Source organism: Macaca fascicularis, chromosome 10 (assembly GCF_037993035.2).
Source record: "Macaca fascicularis isolate 582-1 chromosome 10, T2T-MFA8v1.1".
NCBI lineage: Eukaryota > Metazoa > Chordata > Mammalia > Primates > Cercopithecidae > Macaca > Macaca fascicularis.
The window spans coordinates 84,436,100-84,457,378 of record NC_088384.1 but is presented as its reverse complement, the minus strand read 5'-3'; the positions used below and the strand labels follow the sequence as shown (position 1 = coordinate 84,457,378).

The window sequence follows — 21,279 nt, the reverse complement described above, 5'->3', positions numbered from 1 at the left end:
CACCACTGAAAACCTTTCCAGGCTTTCAATGTACTTTGTCCAGATCCATCAGAGGAATTACTAGCTGTGGCATCTATAGCCTTATAAAATGTGTTTTTAGGCCGAGCACGGTGGTGCACACCTGTAATCCCAGCACTTTGGGGGGCCAAGGTATAAAAATCACTTGAGGCCAGGATTTCAAGACCAGCCTGTCAACAGAGTGAGTCCCCGTCTCTACACACACACACACACACAATTTTTTAGCCAGGTGCACTAGCATGTGCCAGTAGTCCCAGCTCCTCAGGAGGCTGAGGCTGGAGGATCACTTGAGCCCAGGAGTTTGAGGCTTCAAGGCTACAGTGAGCCATGATCACATCACTGCACTCCATCATGGGCAACAGAGCAAGACAATGTCTTTCTTTAAAAAAAAAAAAAAAAAATGAGAGAGAGAAAGAAAAAAAATGTATTTCTTATATAAGACTTGAAAATTGAGGCCAGGCGTGGTGGCTCACATCTGTAATCCCAACACTTTGGGAGGCTGAGGTGAGTGAATCACTTGAGGTCAGGAGTTCGAGACCAGCCTGGCCAACACGGTGAAACCCTGTCTCTGCTAAAAAAAAAAAAAAAGAAGAAAAATTAGCCAGGTGTGGTGGCGCATGCCTGTAGTTCCAGCTACTCAGGAGGCTGAGGCAGGATAATTGCTTGAACCTGGGAGGTGGAGGTTGTCTTGAGCTGAGATTGCGCCACTGCACTCCAGCCTGGGCAACAGAGTGAGACTCCATCTCAAAAAAAAAAAAGGAAAAGAAAATTGAAATCACTCCTTGATCCATGAGCTGCACAATGGATGTTGTGTTAGAAGGCATAAAGACAACATTAATCTCCTTGTACATCTCCATCAGAGTTTTTGGGGGACCAGATATGTTGTCAATGAGCAGTAATTTTTTTTTTTTTTTTTTTTTTTTTTTTTTTTTTTTTTTTGAGACAGAGTCTTGCTCTGTCACCCAGGCTGGAGTGCAGTGGTGCAGTCTCGGCTCACTGCAACCTCCGCCTCCCGGGTTCAAGCAACTCCTCTGCCTCGGCCTCCCGAGCAGCTGGGACCACAGGTGCGTGCCACCATGCCCGGCTAATTTTTGTATTTTTAGTAGAGACGGGGTTTCACCATATTGGCCAGGTTGGTCTTAACTCCTGACCTTGTGATCTGCCTGCGTTGGCCTCCCAAAGTGCTGGGATTACAGGTGTGAGCCACCATGCCTGGCCAATGAGCAGTAATGTTTTTAAAGGAATCTTTTTTTTTTGAGCAGTGGGTCTCAACAGTGGGCTTAAAACGTTTAGTAAACCATGCTGTAAACAATGTCCTGTCATCTAGGCTTTGTTATCCCATTTCTAGAGCACAGGTAGAGTAGATTTAGCATAATTCTTAAGGGTCCTAGGATTTCCAGAATGGTAAAATGAGCATTGGTCTCAACTTAAAGTCATTAGCTGCATTAGGCCCCAACAAGAGAATCAGCCTTGTCCTCATACGCTTTGAAGCCAGGTGTTGACTTCTTTCTAGCTATGAAAGATCTAGATGGCATCTTCTTCCGATATAACACTGTTTTATCTACACTGAAAATCTGTTGTTTAGCCAGCCACCTTTGTCAATGATCTTTACTAGATCTTCTGGATAACTTGCTGCAGCTTCTATGTCAGTACTTGCTGCTTTACCTTATGCTTTTATATTATAGAGATGGTTTCTTCCCTTAAACCTCATGAACAAACCTCTACTAGTTTCAAACTTCTGCAGCTTCCTCATCTCTCTCAGCCTTTATAGAATTTAAGAGTTAGGGCTTTGCTCTGGATTAGGCTTTGACTTAAGGGAATGTTGTGATCTTATACATAGTTCACTAAAACTTTCTCCTTACCAGTAATAAGGCTACTTTACTTTCTTTATCATTCCTGTGTTCATTGGAGTAGCACTTTTAATTTCCTTCAAGAACTTTTGCTTTATATTCACAACGTGGCTAACTGGCACACGAGGCCTGGCTTTTGGCCTGTCTTGGCTTTCCACATGCCTTCCTTACTAAGGTTAGTCATTTCTAGCTTTTGATTTAAAGTGAGAGATTTGCCACTCTTCTTTCACTTGAACAGTTAGAGGGTTTTTAATTGGCCTAATTTCCACACTGTGTGTCTCAGAGAATAGGAAGGCCTGGAGAGAGAGAGAGAGACGATGGGGAACAGCTCATTGGTGGAGCAGTCAGAACACGTACAACATTTATCCATTAAGCTCACCATCATGTATGGGCATTGTTTGTGGCACCCCAAAACAATTATAGTAGTAACATCACTGATTGCAGATCACCTTATCAGATATTATAATAATGAAAAAGTTTAGAATATTGCGAGAATTACCAAATTGTGGCACAGAGACATGAAGTGAGCACATGCTGTTGGAAAAATGACACTGATAGATTTGCTTGACTCAGTGTTGCCACAAACCTTCAATTTGTAAAAATGCAGTAACTGCAAAGTGCAGTAAAGCAAAGCGCAATAAAACAAAATGATGTATGCTTGTAGTATAAAAATGGAGAGCTCTGCAGGTGTCTACCCCATCTACCACCCTCCCCAAAGGTAATCACTGTCTCTGGTTTAGTATGGAAGTCTCTTGAGCATTTATCTATATATTAACACAGAAGTAAAATAATTAAATAGCATTTATTGTGGTCCTTCCTATATGGCCCATTGTCTCATTTCGGGTATCAGTTTGCACCAATTTGAAATGCCACCTTTATTATTTGCTCAATTCTGAGATCTTTTCCTAGACTCCATCCTCTTCCATTTATCTATTTGCACATTCCTGTGCCAAAAATAATAGTTTTAATTAATTTTATATAGTGTGTGATATCTGGTATACATCTGTTCTCATATTTCCAAAATGTTCTTAAATATTTTGTGGTATTTCCTCTTTCAAATGACCTTTTTCCCCCATATGAACTTTTTTTTTTCTTTTTTCTTTTTTTGAGATGGAGTCTCCCTCAGTCGCCCAAGCTGGAGTGCAGTGGCACAATCTTGGCTCACTGCAACCCCCGCCTCCCAGGTTCAAGCGATTCTCATGCCTCAGCCTCCTGACTAGCTGGGATTACAGGCATGCGCCACCATGCCTGGCTAATTTTGTATTTTTAGTAGAGAGAGGGTTTTACCATGTTGGCCACGCTGGTCTCGAACTCCTGACCTTAGGTGATCTTCCCACCTCGGCCTCCGAAAGTGCTGAGATTATAGGCATGAGCCACTGCCCTATATGAACTTCAGAATCAGTTTGTGCATTACCCCTCCACTGGCCAGATAATTGGCAGAAGGTGTTTATTGGAATTCCTGTACATTTGTAGATTATTTTGGATATTGCTGCATGTCTTTTATATCCTCGGAAAATATTTGATTTTGTAAAATTTTTTGTTAGATTTATTATTTGATATCTTACAGTTTTATTGCCATAATTATTAGGATCTCTTAAAAGTTGTTTTTCTTTCTTTTTTTTTTTTTTGAGACGGAGTCTTGCTCTGTCGCCCAGACTGGGGTGCAGTGGCACAGTCTCGGCTCACTGCAAGCTCCGCCTCCTGGGGTTCACGCCATTCTCCTGCCTCAACCTCCTGAGTAGCTGGGACTACAGGCGCCCGCCACCTTGCCCGGCTAAGTTTTAAAAAATATTTTTAGTAGAGATGGGGTTTCACTGTCTTAGCCAGGATGGTCTCGATCTCCTGACCTCATGATCTGCCTGCTTTGGCCTCCCAAAGTGCTGGGATTGCAGGCATGAGCCACAGCGCCTGGCCCTTTCTTTTTTTTTTTTTTTTTTTGCGATGGAGTCACTCTGTCACCCAGGCAGCTGGAGTGCAGTGGCGCAATCTCGGCTCACTGCAACCTCTGCCTCCTAGGTTCAAGTGATTCTCCTGCCTTAGCCTTCTGAGTAGCTGGGATTACAGGTACCCACGACCACGCCCAGCTAATTTTTGCATTTTTATTTTTATTTTATTTATTTGTTTATTTATTTGTTGAGATGGAGTTTCGCTCTTGCTGCCCAGGCTGGAGTGCAGTGGCATGATCCTGGCTCACTGCAGCCTCTGCCTCCTGGGCTCAAGCAATTCTCCTGCCTCAGCCTCCTGAGTAGCTGGGATTACAGGTGCCCGCCAGCATGCCTAGCTAATTTTTGTATTTTTAGTAAAGACAGGGTTTCACCATGTTGGTTAGGCTGGTCTCATACTCCTGACCTCAAGTGATCTGCCCACCTCACCTCGAAAAGTTGTATTTCCAATCGATTCTTGTTATGGTATGAAAATTTCTGGGTATAGAAAATATATTGATTTTTGTTGATCACCCTACGCCCTCTGTGAGAGTTTCATATTCATTGCTCCCTAGACTGCTTTGGGTTTTTTGTTTTTTGTTTTTTGTGTTTTTTTTCTTTTTTGAGACAGGGTCTCACTTTGTCACCCAGGCTGGAGTGCAGTGATGCTATCTTGGCTCACTGAAGCCTCAACCTCCTGTGTTCAAGCGATCCTCCTGCCTCAGCCCCCCAAGTAGCTGGCATGCTACTTGTAACTACAGGCATGCACCATCACATGCAGCTAATTTTTGTATTTTTTGTAAAGACAGGGTTTCTCCTTGTTGCCCGGGCTGGTCTCAGTCCACTGAGCTCAAGCAATCTGCCCGCTTTGGCCCCCTAAAGTGCTCAGATTACAGGCATTAGCCACCGCACCCCTTACTTTGGATTTTCTAAGTAGACAATCACATTATTTGCAAATAGGAACAACTCTGCTCCTTCGTCAAAATACAAACATCTCTTTATTTTTTCTTAAATTATGTTGCCTAGAACCACAACAAGGATGTCAAATAGTAGGTAATGGTGGGCATATTCCTGATCATTAATGAGAAGGTCCCTGAAATGATGCTGGCTAAAATGCCCTTCTTAAACACTGTCTTCTCTTGGCACCCTGGAATAGTGCCCACTCCTTCTTTGTCCCTTTTGCTACCCCTTTTCCCGTTCTTGAGGTATGATGACATGCCTCAAGCTCCCTACTCTGACTTCCCGTACAGCCACACTCAGTGATCCACGAGCATTTCACATTGCAGTCGTCTCATGCCTCGTTGTGATTTGTGATTTGGTTGCCTCCCATAAGCCAAGCATTGGCAGATTAACATCCCCAATCCAGGACTCCTCCCAGCACCATCTCACTGAAAAGCTCCTCTTGGATTTCTTTCAGGCACTGCTAACTCAGTACCTCTAAAACTAAGTTCATTGTCAATAAGCATAGAGCTGAATCCCTGGGTATAAAGCCCACACCCTGATTCATTAAGAACCAGAAATAGGCCAGGCACTGCATCTCACGTCTGTAATACCAGCACTTTGGAGGCCAGGGTAGGAGGATTCCTTGAGCCCAGGAGTTTGAGACCAGCTTGGGCAACATGGGGAGAATCCATCTCTACAAAAAATACAAAAATTAGCCAGGTGTGGTAGTGCACCCTGGAGTTCCAGCTACCCAGGAGGCTGAGATGGGAGGATCACTTGAGCCTGGGAGGTCGAAGCTGCAAAGAGCCGTGATTGTGACACTGCACCTCAGCCTGAGCAACACAGCAAGACCCTCTCTCAAAAAAGAACTAGAAATAGAAGAAAGGCTTTCTTCTCTGAGAGACCCTTTCTGAGAGTCTCATTTCCTGCTAAAGCTGGCCTGAGCCAGCCACTTCACCTTAGTTCTATCTCAGTTTGTGCCTTGGATGTTGGCCACACAGCCTGCCTGGCTCAAGAGCTCCTGCCATCCTTGGACACTTGCCCCAAGAACCACATCCTTCCCTGCCAATACCCTCTGCTCCCTCGCCTGCTGTCCCTAGGCATGCATGTGGTCAGTTTACCCAACTTTCTGGTCATCACCCTCCTCCCTGCCTCTGGGGGTAGGGGGTGGAGACTTCCTCTACGGCCTTGTGGAAGACAAATGGAGGCTTTAGGAATTCCTCTGGGGTTCACTCCATCCGGATGCAGGGTAATGAGGCTAATTTCTGCTCATCTCTGTGTGGGCAGGAAATATGAGCTGTACAGCATGGACTGGGACCTGAAGGAGGAACTCAGAGATTGCCTGGTGGCTGCTGCACCCTATGGGGGCCCCATTGGTATGTTGCCCCTCCACCACCACCTGTTCTGGGACCCTGGGATGAACTCAAGGTCATTGACTCCTGGGTCCTTGCTGTCAGGTTGTTCTTGTTGCCACCCCCTACTCACCCTGCTGAGATGCTTTTACTTCTGGTTTTTATAGGCCTGCTTCACATGGGGTGGGCCTGGGGAGCCAGGACATGAGGCCTACTTCACATGGGGTGGGCCTGGGGAGCCAGGACATGAGGCCTACTTCACATGGGGTGGGCCTGGGGAGCTAGGACAGAAGGTCTCTTCTCAAACTGCAGCACTGCTGAGGAACCCCTGGCGGAAGGAGAAAGCTGCCAGTGTGAGGCCAGTGCTCGATATATACTCTGCTTCCGGCATGCCCCTGGCCAGCCTGCTGGTGAGCACTTCTGACGGTCCCTGGGGCTCGGGGCTGGACAGGGTTTCCTCATCTGAGGACAGCCTCAGGAACCTCTCTCCCCTGCAGTGGAAGAGTGGACCTGTGGTGTCCCTGGGCTGGTCAGCTGAGGAGGAGCTGCTCTGTGTGCAGGAAGATGGTGCTGTACTGGTTTACGGGCTTCATGGTGACTTCCGGAGACACTTCAGCATGGGCAATGTAGGGGTCACAGAGGGCTGGGGAAGCGGGGTAGAGTTTATGACCCTGTGACTCCCTTAACCCATGGCCCCTCTCCTCAGGAAGTGCTCCAGAACCGGGTTCTGGATGCCCGGATCTTTCACACTGAGTTTGGTTCTGGAGTGGCCATCCTCACAGGGGCCCACCGCTTCACCCTCAGTGCCAATGTGGGTGACCTCAAACTCCGCCGGATGCCAGAGGTGCCAGGTAAGCCCTGACACCGCTGAGATAGCCAAGCAGTACCCACAGATGTGCCTCTAGCCTGTGAGACCCATAAAAGCAGAAGCTGTGGCTGAAGACCCATAGAAGCAGCAACTATGGGCCTTGGTCATCCTAACACTGTCCTTTTCCTTGGACATAGGTCTGCAAAGTGCACCCTCCTGCTGGACTGCGCTGTGCCAGGACCGAGTGGCACACATTCTTCTGGCTGTGGGGCCCGATCTTTATCTCTTGGACCATGCAGCCTGCTCTGCAGTGGTGAGGGCCCTGAGTGGGAATGAAGTGGAGGGGCTGGGTTAGGCAATAGGAAGGCTCTGAAAAGTCAGTATATATCTATCCCACCCCTACCCTGGTTCTGCCTCAGACGCCCCCTGGCCTGGCCCCAGGAGTAAGCAGCTTCCTACAGATGGCTGTCTCCTTCACCTACCGACACCTGGCACTCTTCACAGACACAGGCTACATCTGGATGGGAACAGCATCACTCAAGGTGTGATCCTGGGGCAACACAGGGGTACTGTGCTTTGTCCAGGGTACAAGATCTTTTGGAGATGCGGGTGGGCTTTTTGACTAGAATGGTGACTGCTGGGACAGGGCCATGACATTGCCCACACCATTTCAGGAGAAGCTATGTGAGTTCAACTGCAACATCCGGGCACCTCCAAAGCAGATGGTCTGGTGAGGATGGGGGTGTTGTTGCTGGGGGTGCGGATGAGACATAGCTTGCTTCCTGGGACAATCAGTTCCTTGATTGGTCATGTCTACTGGCCAAGCCTAGTGGAGCTTGGATCTTACCTTCTCTGCCAGTGCACACTTGAAGGAAACCATTGTCCTCTGTGGGCCACAGCTGCCTCGAGCTGAGGGCGCAGGGAAAAGAGGGAAGTGGAGAAGTCGGTATACAGTCAGGGATGCAAGTGTATACAGGCTGTCCCGAGACAAAGGGTTGTGAGCAGCCATGTGGGAGACATGGCCGTGGGACGGTGTCTAGATGGTGTGTGTATGCTGCTCACAGGTGCAGCCGTCCTCGTAGCAAGGAGAGAGCCGTGGTGGTGGCCTGGGAGAGGCGGCTGATGGTGGTGGGCGATGCACCCGAGAGCATCCAGTATCCTTGGAGGGCTGCCTGTGTGCGGAGGGTGGTGAGGGAAGGGTTCACCTGCCCCGTCCCATCTGTAGGTGATCTTAGGAGCCTTAACCAAGCTCAGGTTTGTGCTGGACGAGGACTCCTACCTGGTGCCTGAGCTTGATGGGGTCCGCATCTTCTCCCACAGCACCCACGAGTTCCTGCATGAGGTTCCAGGTGAGGCCTTCACAAGGGCACCACATAACCCAAGGCGGGGACTCCTCAGCACCCCAGCTGCCCTGGGCCAGTGCCACAGAGCAAGAATAGGGTGTTGAGGCAGAGCTGAGGGTTTCCCTGCCTTTCTCCCTCACTCACCAACTCCCTTCCCCAGCGGCCAGCGAGGAGATCTTCAAAATTGCCTCAATGGCCCCCGGGGCGCTGCTCCTGGAGGCTCAGAAGGAGTATGAGGTAAAGCCCTAGGCTTCTCTCCCAGTCCCAGGATGGTTCCTCCTGCCCCTGCCCCTGCGTGGGCATGTGTGAGCATAGCCAGGTGCCACCTGTCAAGAGAGGGGTCCAGGCAGGACCCTGGTCTGGGCTGGGGAGGGCTGGCTCAGGTAGATTGAAGAGACACTGTGTCCTCCATGTGATGTGATAGGGATGGGCAGGACATCCCCACTATCCCCACCCAGTCTGGGTTACTATTGGGAGGAGTTCTCAAGGCCCCCCAAAGGCAGTTGTGGGCTGATACGGGATGATGTCTGTGGGCACCTCAGGTGGACTGAGTGGGCTGAGGGAGTTGGGGCTCCAGCCTGTGCAGCCCCTCCAAACCAGCTTATTTGAACCACAACCCAGAATGGTTAGGGGCCAGATGTAGGAGTTTTCTCTGTCATGATGCCCTGGCTCTGGACTCCTCCCCACCAGAAAGAGAGCCAGAAGGCGGACGAGTACCTGCGGGAGATCCAGGAGCTGGGCCAGCTGACCCAGGCTGTGCAGCAGTGCATTGAGGCCGCAGGACATGAGCACCAGCCAGACATGCAGAAGAGTCTGCTCAGGGTTGGCCTGGATGGCCGGGCTGGAGAGGGCGGGGCTGGGAGGGGTGGGATGGGTAGCAGGGAAGCTCTCTCCTATTGCCCTCTGGCTCTTCTCAGGCTGCCTCCTTCGGAAAGTGTTTCCTGGACAGATTTCCACCCGACAGCTTCGTGCACATGTGTCAGGACCTGCGTGTGCTCAATGCTGTTCGGGACTATCACATTGGGATCCCGCTCACGTATAGCCAGTATCCCTGTGCATGCCAGAAGGGTACCTACAGCCAGGGGTGGCAGGGGAAGGGGCTGGAGATGCAGTCTGCAGGTACTTGGCAAGCAGGGCTTATTCTCCAGCTGGATCCTTAACCAAGGAAAATAAAGATACAAGCAGCTCACCATCCAGGTGCTACTGGACAGGTAGGGTAAGCCCAAGGGTGCAGTGAGGGAGCTGTCGGGGGGTGGGCATTATAGTCTTGGGTGGGGTCTTATGTTTACTGCTCCTGACCTATCTCTCTAGGATGTGGGAGGCCTGATGTGCAGGCTGAGGCCACTCTGCTCCCTCTTTTTCCTACACCTCATTCCTTGTATCCTTTACCCACTGGGTCTACCAGGCTTGTGTTGCGGAGACTTTACCCCCTGGCCATCCAGATATGCGAGTACTTGCGCCTTCCTGAAGTACAGGGCGTCAGCAGGATCCTGGCCCACTGGGCCTGCTACAAGGCAAGGATGTGGGATGGGGTCCAAGGTCATTTAGGGGATTCCAGGCCCTGGTGAGGTGGAGGAAATAGAAAGTGTAGAACTGGGCCGGGCGCAGTGGCTCATGCCTGTAATCCCAACACTTTGGGAGGCCAAGGAGGGCAAATCATCTGAGGTCAGGCGTTCGTGACGAGCTTGGCCAAAATGGTGAAACAAAAAATACAAAAATTACAAAATCTCTACTAAAAATATAAAAATTAGCCAGACGTCGTGGCGCATGCCTGTAATCCCAGCTACCTGGGAGGCTGAGGCAGGAGAATCACTTTCACCTGGGAGGTGGAGGTTGCAGTGAGCTGAGATTGCACTGCTGCACTCCAGCCTGGGCGACAGAGTAAGACTCTGTCTCAAAAAAGAAAGAGAGAGAGAGATACAGAGAGAGAGAAAGAAGGAAGGAAGGGAGGGAGGGAGAAAGGGAGGAAGGGAACTGAAGGGCTGGGTCCTAAGGGCTTGCAGGAGTGGAGAGTGAGGAATAGCATCCAGATGTTTGTGACACCCCACATCCCTTGCAGGTTCAACAGAAGGATGTCTCAGATGAGGATGTGGCTCGAGCCATTAACCAGAAGCTGGGGGACACGCCTGGTGTCTCTTACTCCGACATTGCCGCACGAGCCTATGGCTGTGGCCGCACAGAGCTGGCCATCAAGGTGTGGGTGCCCAGCCCTCCACAGACACACTGATGTGGTTGTTCAGGGCCCCCATGCCAGCTCTTTCTCTTTGTGCCTTCCTTCTCACCTCACAGCTGCTGGAGTATGAGCCACGCTCAGGGGAGCAGGTACCCCTTCTCCTAAAGATGAAGAGGAGCAAACTGGCACTAAGCAAGGCCATTGAGAGCGGGGACACTGATCTGGGTGAGGGCAAGGCTGGGGGGTCCCTGGGCTGAGTGGGAGCCTGGCTGGAGTTCCCACCCCACCTTATTCTCCTGCAGTGTTCACGGTGTTGCTGCACCTGAAGAATGAGCTAAACCGAGGAGATTTTTTCATGACCCTTCGAAATCAGCCCATGGCCCTGAGTTTGTACCGACAGGTGTGTGTAGTGGGCAGGGTTGCGGTGGAGTCTTCTGAGCACTTGAGTTGGCCTTGCTGACTGATTGCCTGCCTGTGGCCCCAGTTCTGTAAGCATCAGGAGCTAGAGACGCTGAAGGACCTTTACAATCAGGATGACAATCACCAGGAATTGGGCAGCTTCCACATCCGAGCCAGCTATGCTGCAGAAGAGGTCTGAGGTCCATGGGGCGTGTGGGGCCTGTGGGGTGGGGCTGTTGGTCTGGTTCCTTCAGGAATCTAGGCCTTCGTGTTGGGTGCACACCGCATCTGGTCCTCACTGTGAGGGAGAGTCTGACGTGAGGCCAGGATGGGGGTTAGTGTCAGAGGAGCTAGCCATCCCTCTAGGACATCAGAGTGGTGCACCTAGCAGGGAAGGCTGACCCTGGCGACCCTGGGCTCAGGGATCGGGAAGAAGACTGTAGCCTGGGTGAGGAGGGCTGGGGTCTTGCATGCTGTGAGTTCAGGCCTTCCTTCTTGTCTTTGTAGCGTATTGAGGGGCGAGTAGCAGCTCTGCAAACAGCCGCCGATGCCTTCTACAAGGCCAAGAATGAGTTTGCAGCCAAGGTTTGGCCCATCTTGTTCTAGGAGCCTTCTCTCCTGGTCTTCCCTCCTGGTCCCTCATCCCCATCATGCCTCATTATCTGGGTCCCCAGGCTACAGAGGATCAAATGCGACTCCTACGGCTGCAGCGGCGCCTGGAAGACGAGCTGGGGGGCCAGTTCCTAGACCTGTCTCTACATGACACGGTTACCACCCTCATTCTTGGCGGTCACAACAAGCGTGCAGAGCAGCTGGCACGTGACTTCCGCATCCCTGACAAGAGGTAGGTGAGGGCCCAGGCTGCATGTGGGTCCCAAGACCACCTGCCTCTCCTGGAACACCTCCAAGCCCAGCTTTCCTGCAGGCTCTGGTGGTTGAAGCTGACTGCCCTGGCAGATTTGGAAGACTGGGAAGAGCTAGAGAAGTTTTCCAAGAGCAAGAAATCACCCATTGGCTACCTGGTGAGGCAGGGTCCTCTCTCCAGCCCACTTCCAGTGAGGGTAGTCTTCGGGGGAGAGGGCTAGGCAGGGAGACAGGTAGGATGGCCCATTCATGCTCCCGTTCAGCTGCCCACATAGTTAGCGAGTGCTTCCTGTATACACATTCGTGGGCAGGCACCATCCGCTGTGTTGGGTGTATAGGAGGATGGGTCCAAGTTTGCCTGCAGATGTTACAGGGAGGGAGAATGAGCTGCTTTCCCCAGGGAGTGCCACAGGGGGCGCCATGTGCTGGAGGGAAAGTCCTGTTTGAGGAGGGTGGAGGGGGAACAGGGAGGGTACATATGAGAGGCAGTGGAGATACCGAGGGCTGTTTTCTGTGGTGGGTAGTTCAGAGGTGTAGAGGGGAGGTTTGAGAATGTTAATCATAGGAGAACACAGGAAATGTGAGGGCTGGTGGCAGGAACACCCGTTGCAAGGAGTAACGGTGGGTGGCAGAGCAGAAGTGTGGAAATAATTGTCTCAAGGCTCTGACAGAGCTTTGGTTTAGGTGGTTTCTGCCCTAAGAATGTTGAGATCACAACTGTCTGTGCGTGGGGACTGGGAGATTATATGTACTGATGGGCGTATACATATAAAATATATATGGACCATGTATCCATTGGGCCTCTGCTCATAAGAGAGAGGACAGGAGGGCTGTGCATTACCTTCTCCCTCCACCTGCTTCCTCTCCTCCTAAGCCTTTTGTGGAGATCTGCATGAAACAACACAACAAATACGAAGCCAAGAAGTATGCTTCCCGTGTGGGTCCCGAGCAGAAGGTCAAGGCTTTGCTTCTTGTTGGGTGCGTCAACTGAGGGCCTGTGGGTGCTGGGTGGCTGAGCTGTGGGCTGGTGAGAGGCAGGGTTTGTGCCCTTGAGCAGCCCTGACACCACCTCCTCTCTTGCTCAAACCACAGCGATGTGGCTCAGGCTGCAGATGTGGCCATCGAACACCGGAATGAGGCTGAGCTGAGCCTCGTATTATCCCACTGCACGGGAGCCACAGATGGGGCCACAGCTGACAAGATTCAACGGGCCAGGGCACAAGCCCAGAAGAAGTGAGGAGTCCATCCTGTACATCTCGAGCAAGGGGTTCCTCCCCTAGCACCTGGGCTTGGCAGAAGGGCCATAGTTCATCCAGCTCCTCCCCTAGAGCAATGCTGAGGAGGTGGGGCATGGTAGCAGGGCTCTCTGGTTTTAAATAAAGTTGGAACACTTTAGAATGCTTGTCTTATACAGTCCAGCCTAAGCAAAGACAAGCTCAAGACAGGATCCTCCAGGCACCACAGCAAAACTCCATGTGTTCCATTGTATTGGGACTGGAGGTGGGGGCTTCTCCAGCCATACTTGGAAGAAACCTGTCCTCTCCACAGTTAACAAGGAAAGCTTTCACTAGCTCCCAGGCCCTAGGAGGATTATAGGGAGAGATGGCACAAAACTTAAGCACTAGTTCACCAAGAACACACTGTAAAGCATTCTGTGTGTGTGCGTGTAAACACACAAGAACCATGCTAAACACTTTTACCGTTTGTACTTCATTTATTCCTCATGACAGCCCTGTGAGGTAACATCACCCCACTTCACAGAAAGGAGATTGAGGATGAGGGAGCTTGATAATAGCAAATATGTGGCAAAACAGAGATTTGAAACCCAGGGCCAAATGCAAGCTGCAACTGGAATCGGGCCCTCTATGAGAAGGGAGCCTGAGGCAAGGCCCCAATTTGCACTGCGGTGGCAATTGGAGGACTAATGAGAGGTGTGTGGCCTGCGGGCCATAGGGGTCGGGGGTGGTGGCCTTTGGAACTCTTGCCCACTGAACTATGGTGAGCAATTTCAAGTTGTCTCTGGGCCAAATAGAAAAGGAGGATGGAAGATTTCAATTCTGCCCAAAAAAGAAGAACACTAGACCCACAATCTGTAGGAGCACCCACGGGGTCCTCTGCTCTCCCTATCTAGCCTTCCATCTGGACTCCAGTGCACCTTGGCTTCATGCCCAGGGCCCCACCCAACACTGAGGGCATTGCCTTTTCCTTTGTTGCCCCCACTGTATCTACAAGGAGGAAACCACAGCCAGAGGGAGCGCAGGCCTCACTGGAGCTTCAGGCCTCTCCCTCTTCAACACCCCCAGGGCCGACCATGCTTTTAGAAAGAGAGAGAGAGACTCAGGGCCTGAGAAGGTATTTCTTTTTTTCCTTTTCCGACCTGACTTGTAAATGAAAGTTGGTGAAAGTCCTTCAAGGAGATGTAAGTCAAATGTTAAATAATTATCATGTTCACCATTTATTATGTGGGTCAAGAATCTGGACAGGTTATAACAGGGATGGTTTGTGTCTGTTTCATAGTGTCTGAGGCATCAACTGGAAGACTAAAAGGTTGACAGCTAGGGGCTGAAATCATGTGAAAGCTGGCTAACTCACAGGCCTGGTGAGTGACGCTGGGCCTTGACTGGGACCTTAGCTGGGGTGGTCTGCCAGAACACCTGCAACATGGTGGCTGGGTCCCAAGGGCAAGCATCTCAAGAGGGAGCCAGGTAGAATCTGGACTGCCTTTTTTTTTTTTTTTTTTTTTTTTTGAGACGGAGTCTTGCTCTGTCACCCAGGCTAGAGTGCAGTGGCCGGATCTCAGCTCACTGCAAGCTCCGCCTCCCGGGTTTACGCCGTTCTCCTGCCTCAGCCTCCCGAGTAGCTGGGACTACAGGCGCCCGCCACCTCGCCCGGCTAGTTTTTTTGTATTTTTTAGTAGAGACGGGGTTTCACCGTGTTAGCCGGGATCGTCTCTCGATCTCCTGGCCTCGTGATCCGCCCGTCTCGGCCTCCCAAAGTGCTGGGATTACAGGCTTGAGCCACCGCGCCCGGCCTGGACTGCCTTTCTAACCTAGGTTTGGAAGTTACATGGTGTCACATCTGCTAGAGTGTCTGTCACAGCAGTAATACAGGCCCACCCCACCAATTTCAAAGGGAAATAGACTCCACCTCTTTTTTTTTTTTTTTTTTTTGTGGGGGGGTGGTAGAGATGGGGTCTCGGGGGTCTCCTTATGACGCCCAGGCTGGTTTTAAACTCCTGAGCTCAAGCAGTCCTCCCTCCTCAGCCTCTCAAAAGTGCTGGGATTACAGCATGAGCCTCTGAACCAGGCCTGGACTGTACCTCCTGACAAGAGAGTAGCAAGGTTCTGGAAATACTGTGACTAGTTTTTGGAATCACAATCTGGCACAGCTCATCAGCTTTCCATTTTGGAATCAGCAAACAAGAGGAAAGGAAATAATCCCCAATACTAGGCTCATCATTCTGGGGTTTTGTTGTTGTTTTTTTTTTTGTCTCCAGTCTTGGCCCCACAATTCTTCACTGCCCTGGTAGCTCTTTGATGCCTTTAAAAAATGTTTTCCCAGCTTTTCAAGTTCTCAGTAAAAAGGATTGCTACCAAACAACACAGTTTTCCTCTCTGGAAAGGGAGGCTTGGCCAGTGCTTTTAGAATGTACACAATATAAAACCCACATCCCCAAAGTAACATACAGTATATTTACTCATAGACTATGTAAACATTAAACACTATACACATGAAGTTTTAGAAATATGTAAGAAATAACTTTTAACAATGATGAAAAATGTATATAAACAGTGATTTCAACTTTATAAAAGGTGTGTGTGCATGTAGAGAAGCATTGGAATTGTCTATGGGGAGAGTTGCTTCAAAGTTAAAGGCAGTTTTGTATACTTTTTTGTAAAGTTAGTCACTGATATGCCCCCCACCTCCACAGTTTATTATAAAAACTTTCAAACATACAGCCAGGTAGAAATAATTTTACAGTGAACATTTGTATAACTACCACATAGATTCTACCATTAGCATCTTACTATATCACACATCTGTTCATCTATCCATTCCTGTATGTCAATCTATCGTATTTTTCATATATTTCAAAGTAAGTTGCAGCATCAGTAGTACACCTCCCCCTAAATACTTCAGAATGCATTTCTTTTTTTTTTTTTTTTTTTTTTGAGACGGAGTCTTGCTCTGTGCCCCAGGCTGGAGTGCAGTAGCGCGATCTCGGCTCACTGCAAGCTCCGCCCCCCTGGGTTCACGCCATTCTCCTGCCTCAGCCTCCCGAGTAGCTGGGACTACAGGCGCCCGCCACCTCGCCCGGCTAATTTTCTTGTATTTTTTTAGTAGAGACGGGGTTTCACCGTGTTAGCCAGGATAGTCTCGATCTCCTGACCTCGTGATCCACCCGTCTCGGCCTCCCAAAGTGCTGGGATTACAGGCTTGAGCCACCGCGCCCGGCCGAGAATGCATTTCAATAACTAGAGTTCATTTTCAGTTTGCAATTTTTTTTTTTTTTCCTTTTCAGGCACAGTCTACATACAATGCCATCCACAGATGTTAAATGTAATTTTCTGAGTTTTGACAGATACATAAGTCTATAAATGGTGACATTTAAAAACCAGAACTGGGATTTTCTTTTTTCAAATCCTTACTTGCTCAATTGAAATTAGTGTGAGATGCCTTCTGCCCTGAGCAGTTTGTACAGCAGGCCTATGCCTACAGGGGTGGGCAGGGCCAAGTTTTGTCCAATGTGTGGGGCTAGGATTGGGGCTAGGACTAGGACTGTGTAGCTGGAGGCAAAGAATCTGGAAACATTTCTTCTCCTTATATCACTGGTAGCCAGTGCAGGGAGAATCAGGGCAAAGGCCGGGCGTAGTGGCTCATCCCTGTAATTCCAGCACTTTGGGAGGCTTAGGTGGGTGGATCACCTGGGGTCAGGAGTTTGAGACCAGCCTGGCCAACGCGGTGAAACCCTGTCTCTAGTAAAAATGCAAAAAAAATTAGCTGGGGGTGGTGGCGGGCCCTGTAATCCAGCTACTCGGAAGGCCGAGGCAGGAGAATCGCTTGGTTGCTTGAACCCAGGAGGCGGAGGTTGCAGTGAGCTGAGATGGCGCCATTTCTCTCCAGCCTGGGCAACAAGAGGGAAACTTCGTCTTAAAAAAAAAAAAAGAAAGAATCAGGGCGAAGGCTCCTACAACTCACCTTCTCAGGGTAAGGGGCTGTATGTCCTGTCTCTTTTAGATACAAAGTTTGAGTAAAAGACTGTTAGGGTTGAATAGTGGCCTGCAAAGGGACTTGGCTCTCATTTACTTCACCTTTCTATCTTATTGCCTTGCTTTATTTTCATTTCAGCATTTAGGAAATTTTCCTGTTCATTTGTTTGTCTGTGTGCCTATCCAGAATGTAAGCTCCTGAGAGCAGAGGCCTCTTCTGTCCTCTTCTGTCTTATTCCCTGCTGTGTCCAGCACATGGTCTGCACTCAATAAGTATTTGTTGCGAGAATGACTCATTGTTCCATTTACTAGAAGGGGAAAGGAGGCCCCGAGAGGGGAAGTGACTTGCCTAAAGAAACAGGAGTCCTTTCCCCCCATCCTCCAGCTCTCCTGGTCCTCTCCTTTGCTCATAAACCCTGTGACTATTGGGGTACCTTTGGGGTGGCTGAGAAATGCCTACCTGTAGGTATGTGCTCCTATGGGCTGGGACTAATGCAGGACTAGGAGGAGGAGGGTTCTGCAGTTCCCCATTTGGGTAGGCTTGGGCACAGGAAACTGCTTCCCCTCCCTTCCTCAGTTCTCTTCTCTCCCAGGATAACCCTTTACTCTGTGATGATGATGGGTGAGGGCGCTCAGGACACTCTGGGAGCCAAGTAGGATGGAGGGCTGGGCAGGTCTCTACAGGCAGGCAGTTGAGGAGGGGGCTCTCTCTTCTTCCAATGGAAACAGCATCTGTGTGGTTGCTGAGCTGAACCCTCCTTCCCAGAGGGTCTCCAGGGTCTAATTCTGTCACCCCTGTGCACACACCACAAATGCTTTGACCATAGTGCAGCTGTCTCATGGGGAGAAAGGACTTTCATTTCCTGAGAATGGGTTACTTGCCAAGCTGAACATGCCTAATTCTCAATACAGCCCTGGGAAGTTCCAGGAAGAGTTGCAGAGGGAGGCTCAGGTCACCCAGCACATGGTGGGGCTGGAGACTTGGGCTCTCTGACTACCAAGCCCGACAACAATTTTCCCAAGTGTGGTTATATCCAAATGGGGTCCTTCAGATAGTCTCAAAAATGAACACTTACTGCAATCACTATTTCAATTATATTGAAAATATAAGTAGCATGTCAACCCCTTCTAGGGTAACACAAATAAACTACAAGTAAAAAACTAATCAACAAAAGAAACATATTAAGAAATAATAGTGTAAATTAGATATAAGACAAAAGTAAGCCGGTGGAATTTGGTTCTAGAGCATAGGGCTGCCATCCTAGCTACTGGGGTACCTCCTGCGCTTGCAGTCATTACTTGTTAGGGGTTTTCACACTTTGACTTCCAGCTTTTCACTTTTCCATTCGGTGTCGGGGTATAGATTGAGTTTGGACTTCCTGAGAAATGTGAATGCTGGGTGTAGGAAAGGATCCACCCTCACTGGGGTCTGACTGTTAGGAGACTAGGCGTGTGGACTCTGGGCCTTTGGGCTGGAGTGTCTCTTGGTCAGAGTTGTCTTGGGTTCGGCCATTTCACCCACACCTCTAGGCTGGTCCTGCTGAGAGGGAGAGAGAGTGTCACAACTCCCACTCAAGGAGAGACTTCCCTGCTGGGGAGGGGATAGCCTGAGGCCCGCCCCACCCATATTCCCAGGCCATGGCTCTGGTTAGCATGGACTAAATTATTCCACAATACGGAGGAGTGGGGCACAGAGTCCTAAACCGGCCTGGGTTGCGTGAGGGGGCCTCAGGGGCTGCCCGGTCTGGAGGAGAGACTCACTGCCACCTACCCCGGGAACCGCAGACCCTGGGTCGGGGATGAAGCGTCCCCTACCCGCAAGCTCGGTTTGCGCGCTGCTGTGCAAATCTGTCTATTGCCTGCAGACGCCCAGCCGCTCGCCCTGCGCGCCCAGGGGCCCCTACTTGGGAAATCCGGCGAAATGTCGCATTTGCTACCACCTATCACGACTGCGTAATCGGCTTTCAGCCGCAGACGCTCAAGTCCTGCAGCAGCCGCGGGGATCCGCGTAGGAACCTGCTGCCACTGGATGCACTGAGCGATTGCTTCGGGGGTGCCACGCGCCAGACGCGGTGCCGGCAGCGCCGGGAAAGGGGTACGCGCCCCAACCCCGGCCTGGGGAGGGCGCACTCTGGCTCTTCTCTGAGTTTTGCGCTTCCCCTGCCCCGTCAGGCCTATCGCAAAAGGCACCCCCATCGCAGACCACCACGTGTTGTGCTTCTACTCAGCTCGGTGGCGATCAGGGCCCTAGCATGCGCATCTGGAAAGCCGCGGAGATTACCCTGGAGCTCGGGTGGGGACGGCGTGGGCTGACTTGATGTAAGATGACACCCACGGAGCCAGACCCGTTCTAGGGACTTGACAGGTTCCTCTCCCTCCCCAGTGAGACCCGTCGTTCAACCTGCAGCAATTAGGGGAGGGAAAAAAAGACCCACAGTATCACGTTTGGAGAGGATTAGGAAGATGGCTCTCGAGTTCCATGCCGCCCTGGTGGCTAGACATTGGTGTAGTTTGTCCCTGGCCTCGGTTTCCTCATCTGTAAACTGGGAAGAAGGCCCAAGTCCTGGGGCCTGTGACTGTAGAGTGGCGGAAGGCACTGGTGCACCCGCGGCCAGTCCTTCCGGGGTCCAGCTTCCCGAAGGATTGGGCGGCCCCGGGGCGAACCCCTCCCGAGCTATCTGGAGACCGTGGAACCGGGTTCGGGGCCCCAGCCAGTGAGCTTCCAGCGGTGCACAAGGGCGGGGCCCGCGCGGGCGGGAGACGCCCGTTCGCTGTCGGCCAACCAGCGCCTGTCTCTGAACAGCCAATGAACACGCGTCTTACAGCCAAGGCCAGGTCCGGAGCGAGGCTGCGGCGAGTGCGGCGCTGACAGAGACGCGCGCGCGCGCGATCGCGCTGGGACCCCGGCCGCTGCCGCCATCACCGCCGCCCGCCCAGTCTCCCCTCAGCCGCTTCCCCTCGCCATGGAGGCGAGGCCGCCGCCGCCGCCGCGGGGCTCGGAGCCGCGGGCCGGGCGGCGGCCCTGAGGGCGAGTGGCGGCCCGAAACGCCGCCGCGGAGCCGAGGCGGAGCCGCTCTCCTCGTCCCCAGCGGTCCCGCCCAACGCCAGACTCTGTGAGTGTTCGCGGCCGCTGCGCCCGGGTGGGCTTCGGAAGGGGGGGCGGCTCCCGGGGGCGGTGGGAGGGGTCCCGGGCCCGAGCCAGGAGCCCGGAGCCCGGAACCCGGAGCCCTCAGCCCTCAGCCTTCAGCCCTCAGCCCTCTTTTCCGGGTGGAAGCCTGCGGGCGCCTGCAATTTGATTGTGCATCCTTGCGGGTCCGTCGTGGGGAGGGGATCCCCGGAAACATGCCGGCCCGGGCACCGACCCCTCGCGACTGCCCAGGAACTTTGCGTGCGTCCTCCTGGGACCAGGCCAGGGCACTGCCAGAGTTCATTCTCAGAGAAGAAACTTAGAATGGCGAGAACAGAATTTGCTCAAGTCCATTTAATGGGAGGAAAGAGGAAAACTCCTGGCATGAGAAAATTTGCTTTTGCAGTGACCAACTTTTCTTTCCCTTCAAGTCCACCTCCCTCGGTCCCCCGGCCCGTCTCCCAGGCCCCTCTCCTTGCCGCCCTCTCCCAACTGTTGAGGCTATTTAAGAAGGGAAATAAGGGCTGAGAGCTGCCCAGAATTCAGAATAGGCCAATTGAGAACGCAGGTCCCCTCCATTTTTACTTTCGGTAAATAAAAAAAAAAATTTGAAAAAATTAGTTCCTGATTATATCTCCTGAAGATTAAAAAAAAAAAAAAATAGAGCTGAGTTCTGTCTTGAGGGTTTTGTTTTTATTTTTGAGATCTCTGATGATATTTGTAAGACAGGAAAGGAAGATGTGCAGATCCACCCTCTGCAGGGTGAACACCATCAGAAGCTTTTGCCCAGGAGAGGGATTCCGGCTCTAGAACCAGTCACATCACCCCGGAGACGGCTTCGTTTGCCACCTGCTAGCTGTGCAGGCAGCCGGAGAAACAGAAGATGGTGGGCGAGAGGAGGACTGACTAGGAAAGGGCGAACATCTTCCTGCCTGGCCACTCCTTTCAGAAACACAGATCTGATGCTGTCACTTGTTTACTTAAAAACTCCCTCGCTTTTCTTTTTCCCATGGGATGAATGAAGCCTAAAATGCCTTATCAGGTCATACAAAGCCCTTGACAATCTTGCCTCAGTTTACTCCTTTTAGATTAATCTAATCCTTCAATTCTCCTTCCCCTCATCCCCCTTGCTGGCTATTATTCAGAGCTGCTTGACTGCTCCATCACATGTTGGGATGTTTTTGTTTTATGTGATCCTCTTTCTTCCCCACCTTTACCTGCCAAGCTCCACTTTTTCTTTTAAAGTTCTTCTCATTTGAGAAGCTTCTTGT

General features: G+C 51.1%; 2 protein-coding genes and 1 long non-coding RNA gene across 50 annotated transcripts in view; all 3 read left to right on the top strand.

The window, feature by feature from the left end:
• Positions 1–13,066, top strand: part of VPS16 (VPS16 core subunit of CORVET and HOPS complexes) — a 44,980-nt gene extending 31,914 nt beyond the window's left edge. For 2 of the 3 annotated variants that reach the window (XM_065522853.2, XM_005568502.5), the window contains exons 2-24: positions 6,020–6,108; positions 6,397–6,494; positions 6,582–6,710; positions 6,791–6,935; positions 7,090–7,205; positions 7,312–7,434; positions 7,567–7,622; positions 7,957–8,046; positions 8,147–8,241; positions 8,396–8,472; positions 8,926–9,057; positions 9,153–9,280; positions 9,411–9,446; positions 9,641–9,749; positions 10,295–10,429; positions 10,525–10,633; positions 10,711–10,808; positions 10,893–11,000; positions 11,315–11,392; positions 11,482–11,651; positions 11,733–11,829; positions 12,546–12,649; positions 12,764–13,066. In XM_065522853.2, the coding sequence (XP_065378925.1) occupies positions 6,020–6,108; positions 6,397–6,494; positions 6,582–6,710; positions 6,791–6,935; positions 7,090–7,205; positions 7,312–7,434; positions 7,567–7,622; positions 7,957–8,046; positions 8,147–8,241; positions 8,396–8,472; positions 8,926–9,057; positions 9,153–9,280; positions 9,411–9,446; positions 9,641–9,749; positions 10,295–10,429; positions 10,525–10,633; positions 10,711–10,808; positions 10,893–11,000; positions 11,315–11,392; positions 11,482–11,651; positions 11,733–11,829; positions 12,546–12,649; positions 12,764–12,908 (2,467 nt within the window). In that variant the 3' untranslated portion in view covers positions 12,909–13,066. The remainder of the gene's footprint in view (positions 1–6,019; positions 6,109–6,396; positions 6,495–6,581; positions 6,711–6,790; positions 6,936–7,089; positions 7,206–7,311; positions 7,435–7,566; positions 7,623–7,956; positions 8,047–8,146; positions 8,242–8,395; positions 8,473–8,925; positions 9,058–9,152; positions 9,281–9,410; positions 9,447–9,640; positions 9,750–10,294; positions 10,430–10,524; positions 10,634–10,710; positions 10,809–10,892; positions 11,001–11,314; positions 11,393–11,481; positions 11,652–11,732; positions 11,830–12,545; positions 12,650–12,763) is intronic. The other variant, XM_074004887.1, reaches the window with a different exon arrangement.
• A 110-nt stretch (positions 13,067–13,176) lies between these two features.
• On the top strand, positions 13,177–16,289 carry LOC141407905 (uncharacterized). The gene is made up of 2 exons (XR_012419208.1): positions 13,177–14,270; positions 16,194–16,289. It is a non-coding gene; the product is annotated as an uncharacterized lncRNA (long non-coding RNA).
• A 3,436-nt stretch (positions 16,290–19,725) lies between these two features.
• PTPRA (protein tyrosine phosphatase receptor type A) overlaps positions 19,726–21,279 on the top strand; it is a 165,582-nt gene continuing 164,028 nt past the window's right edge. For 45 of the 46 annotated variants that reach the window (XM_065522879.2, XM_015457844.4, XM_074004915.1 and 42 more), the window contains exon 1: positions 19,726–19,994. The gene's annotated coding sequence lies outside the window, so the exon portion shown is untranslated. The remainder of the gene's footprint in view (positions 19,995–21,279) is intronic. The other variant, XM_065522871.2, reaches the window with a different exon arrangement.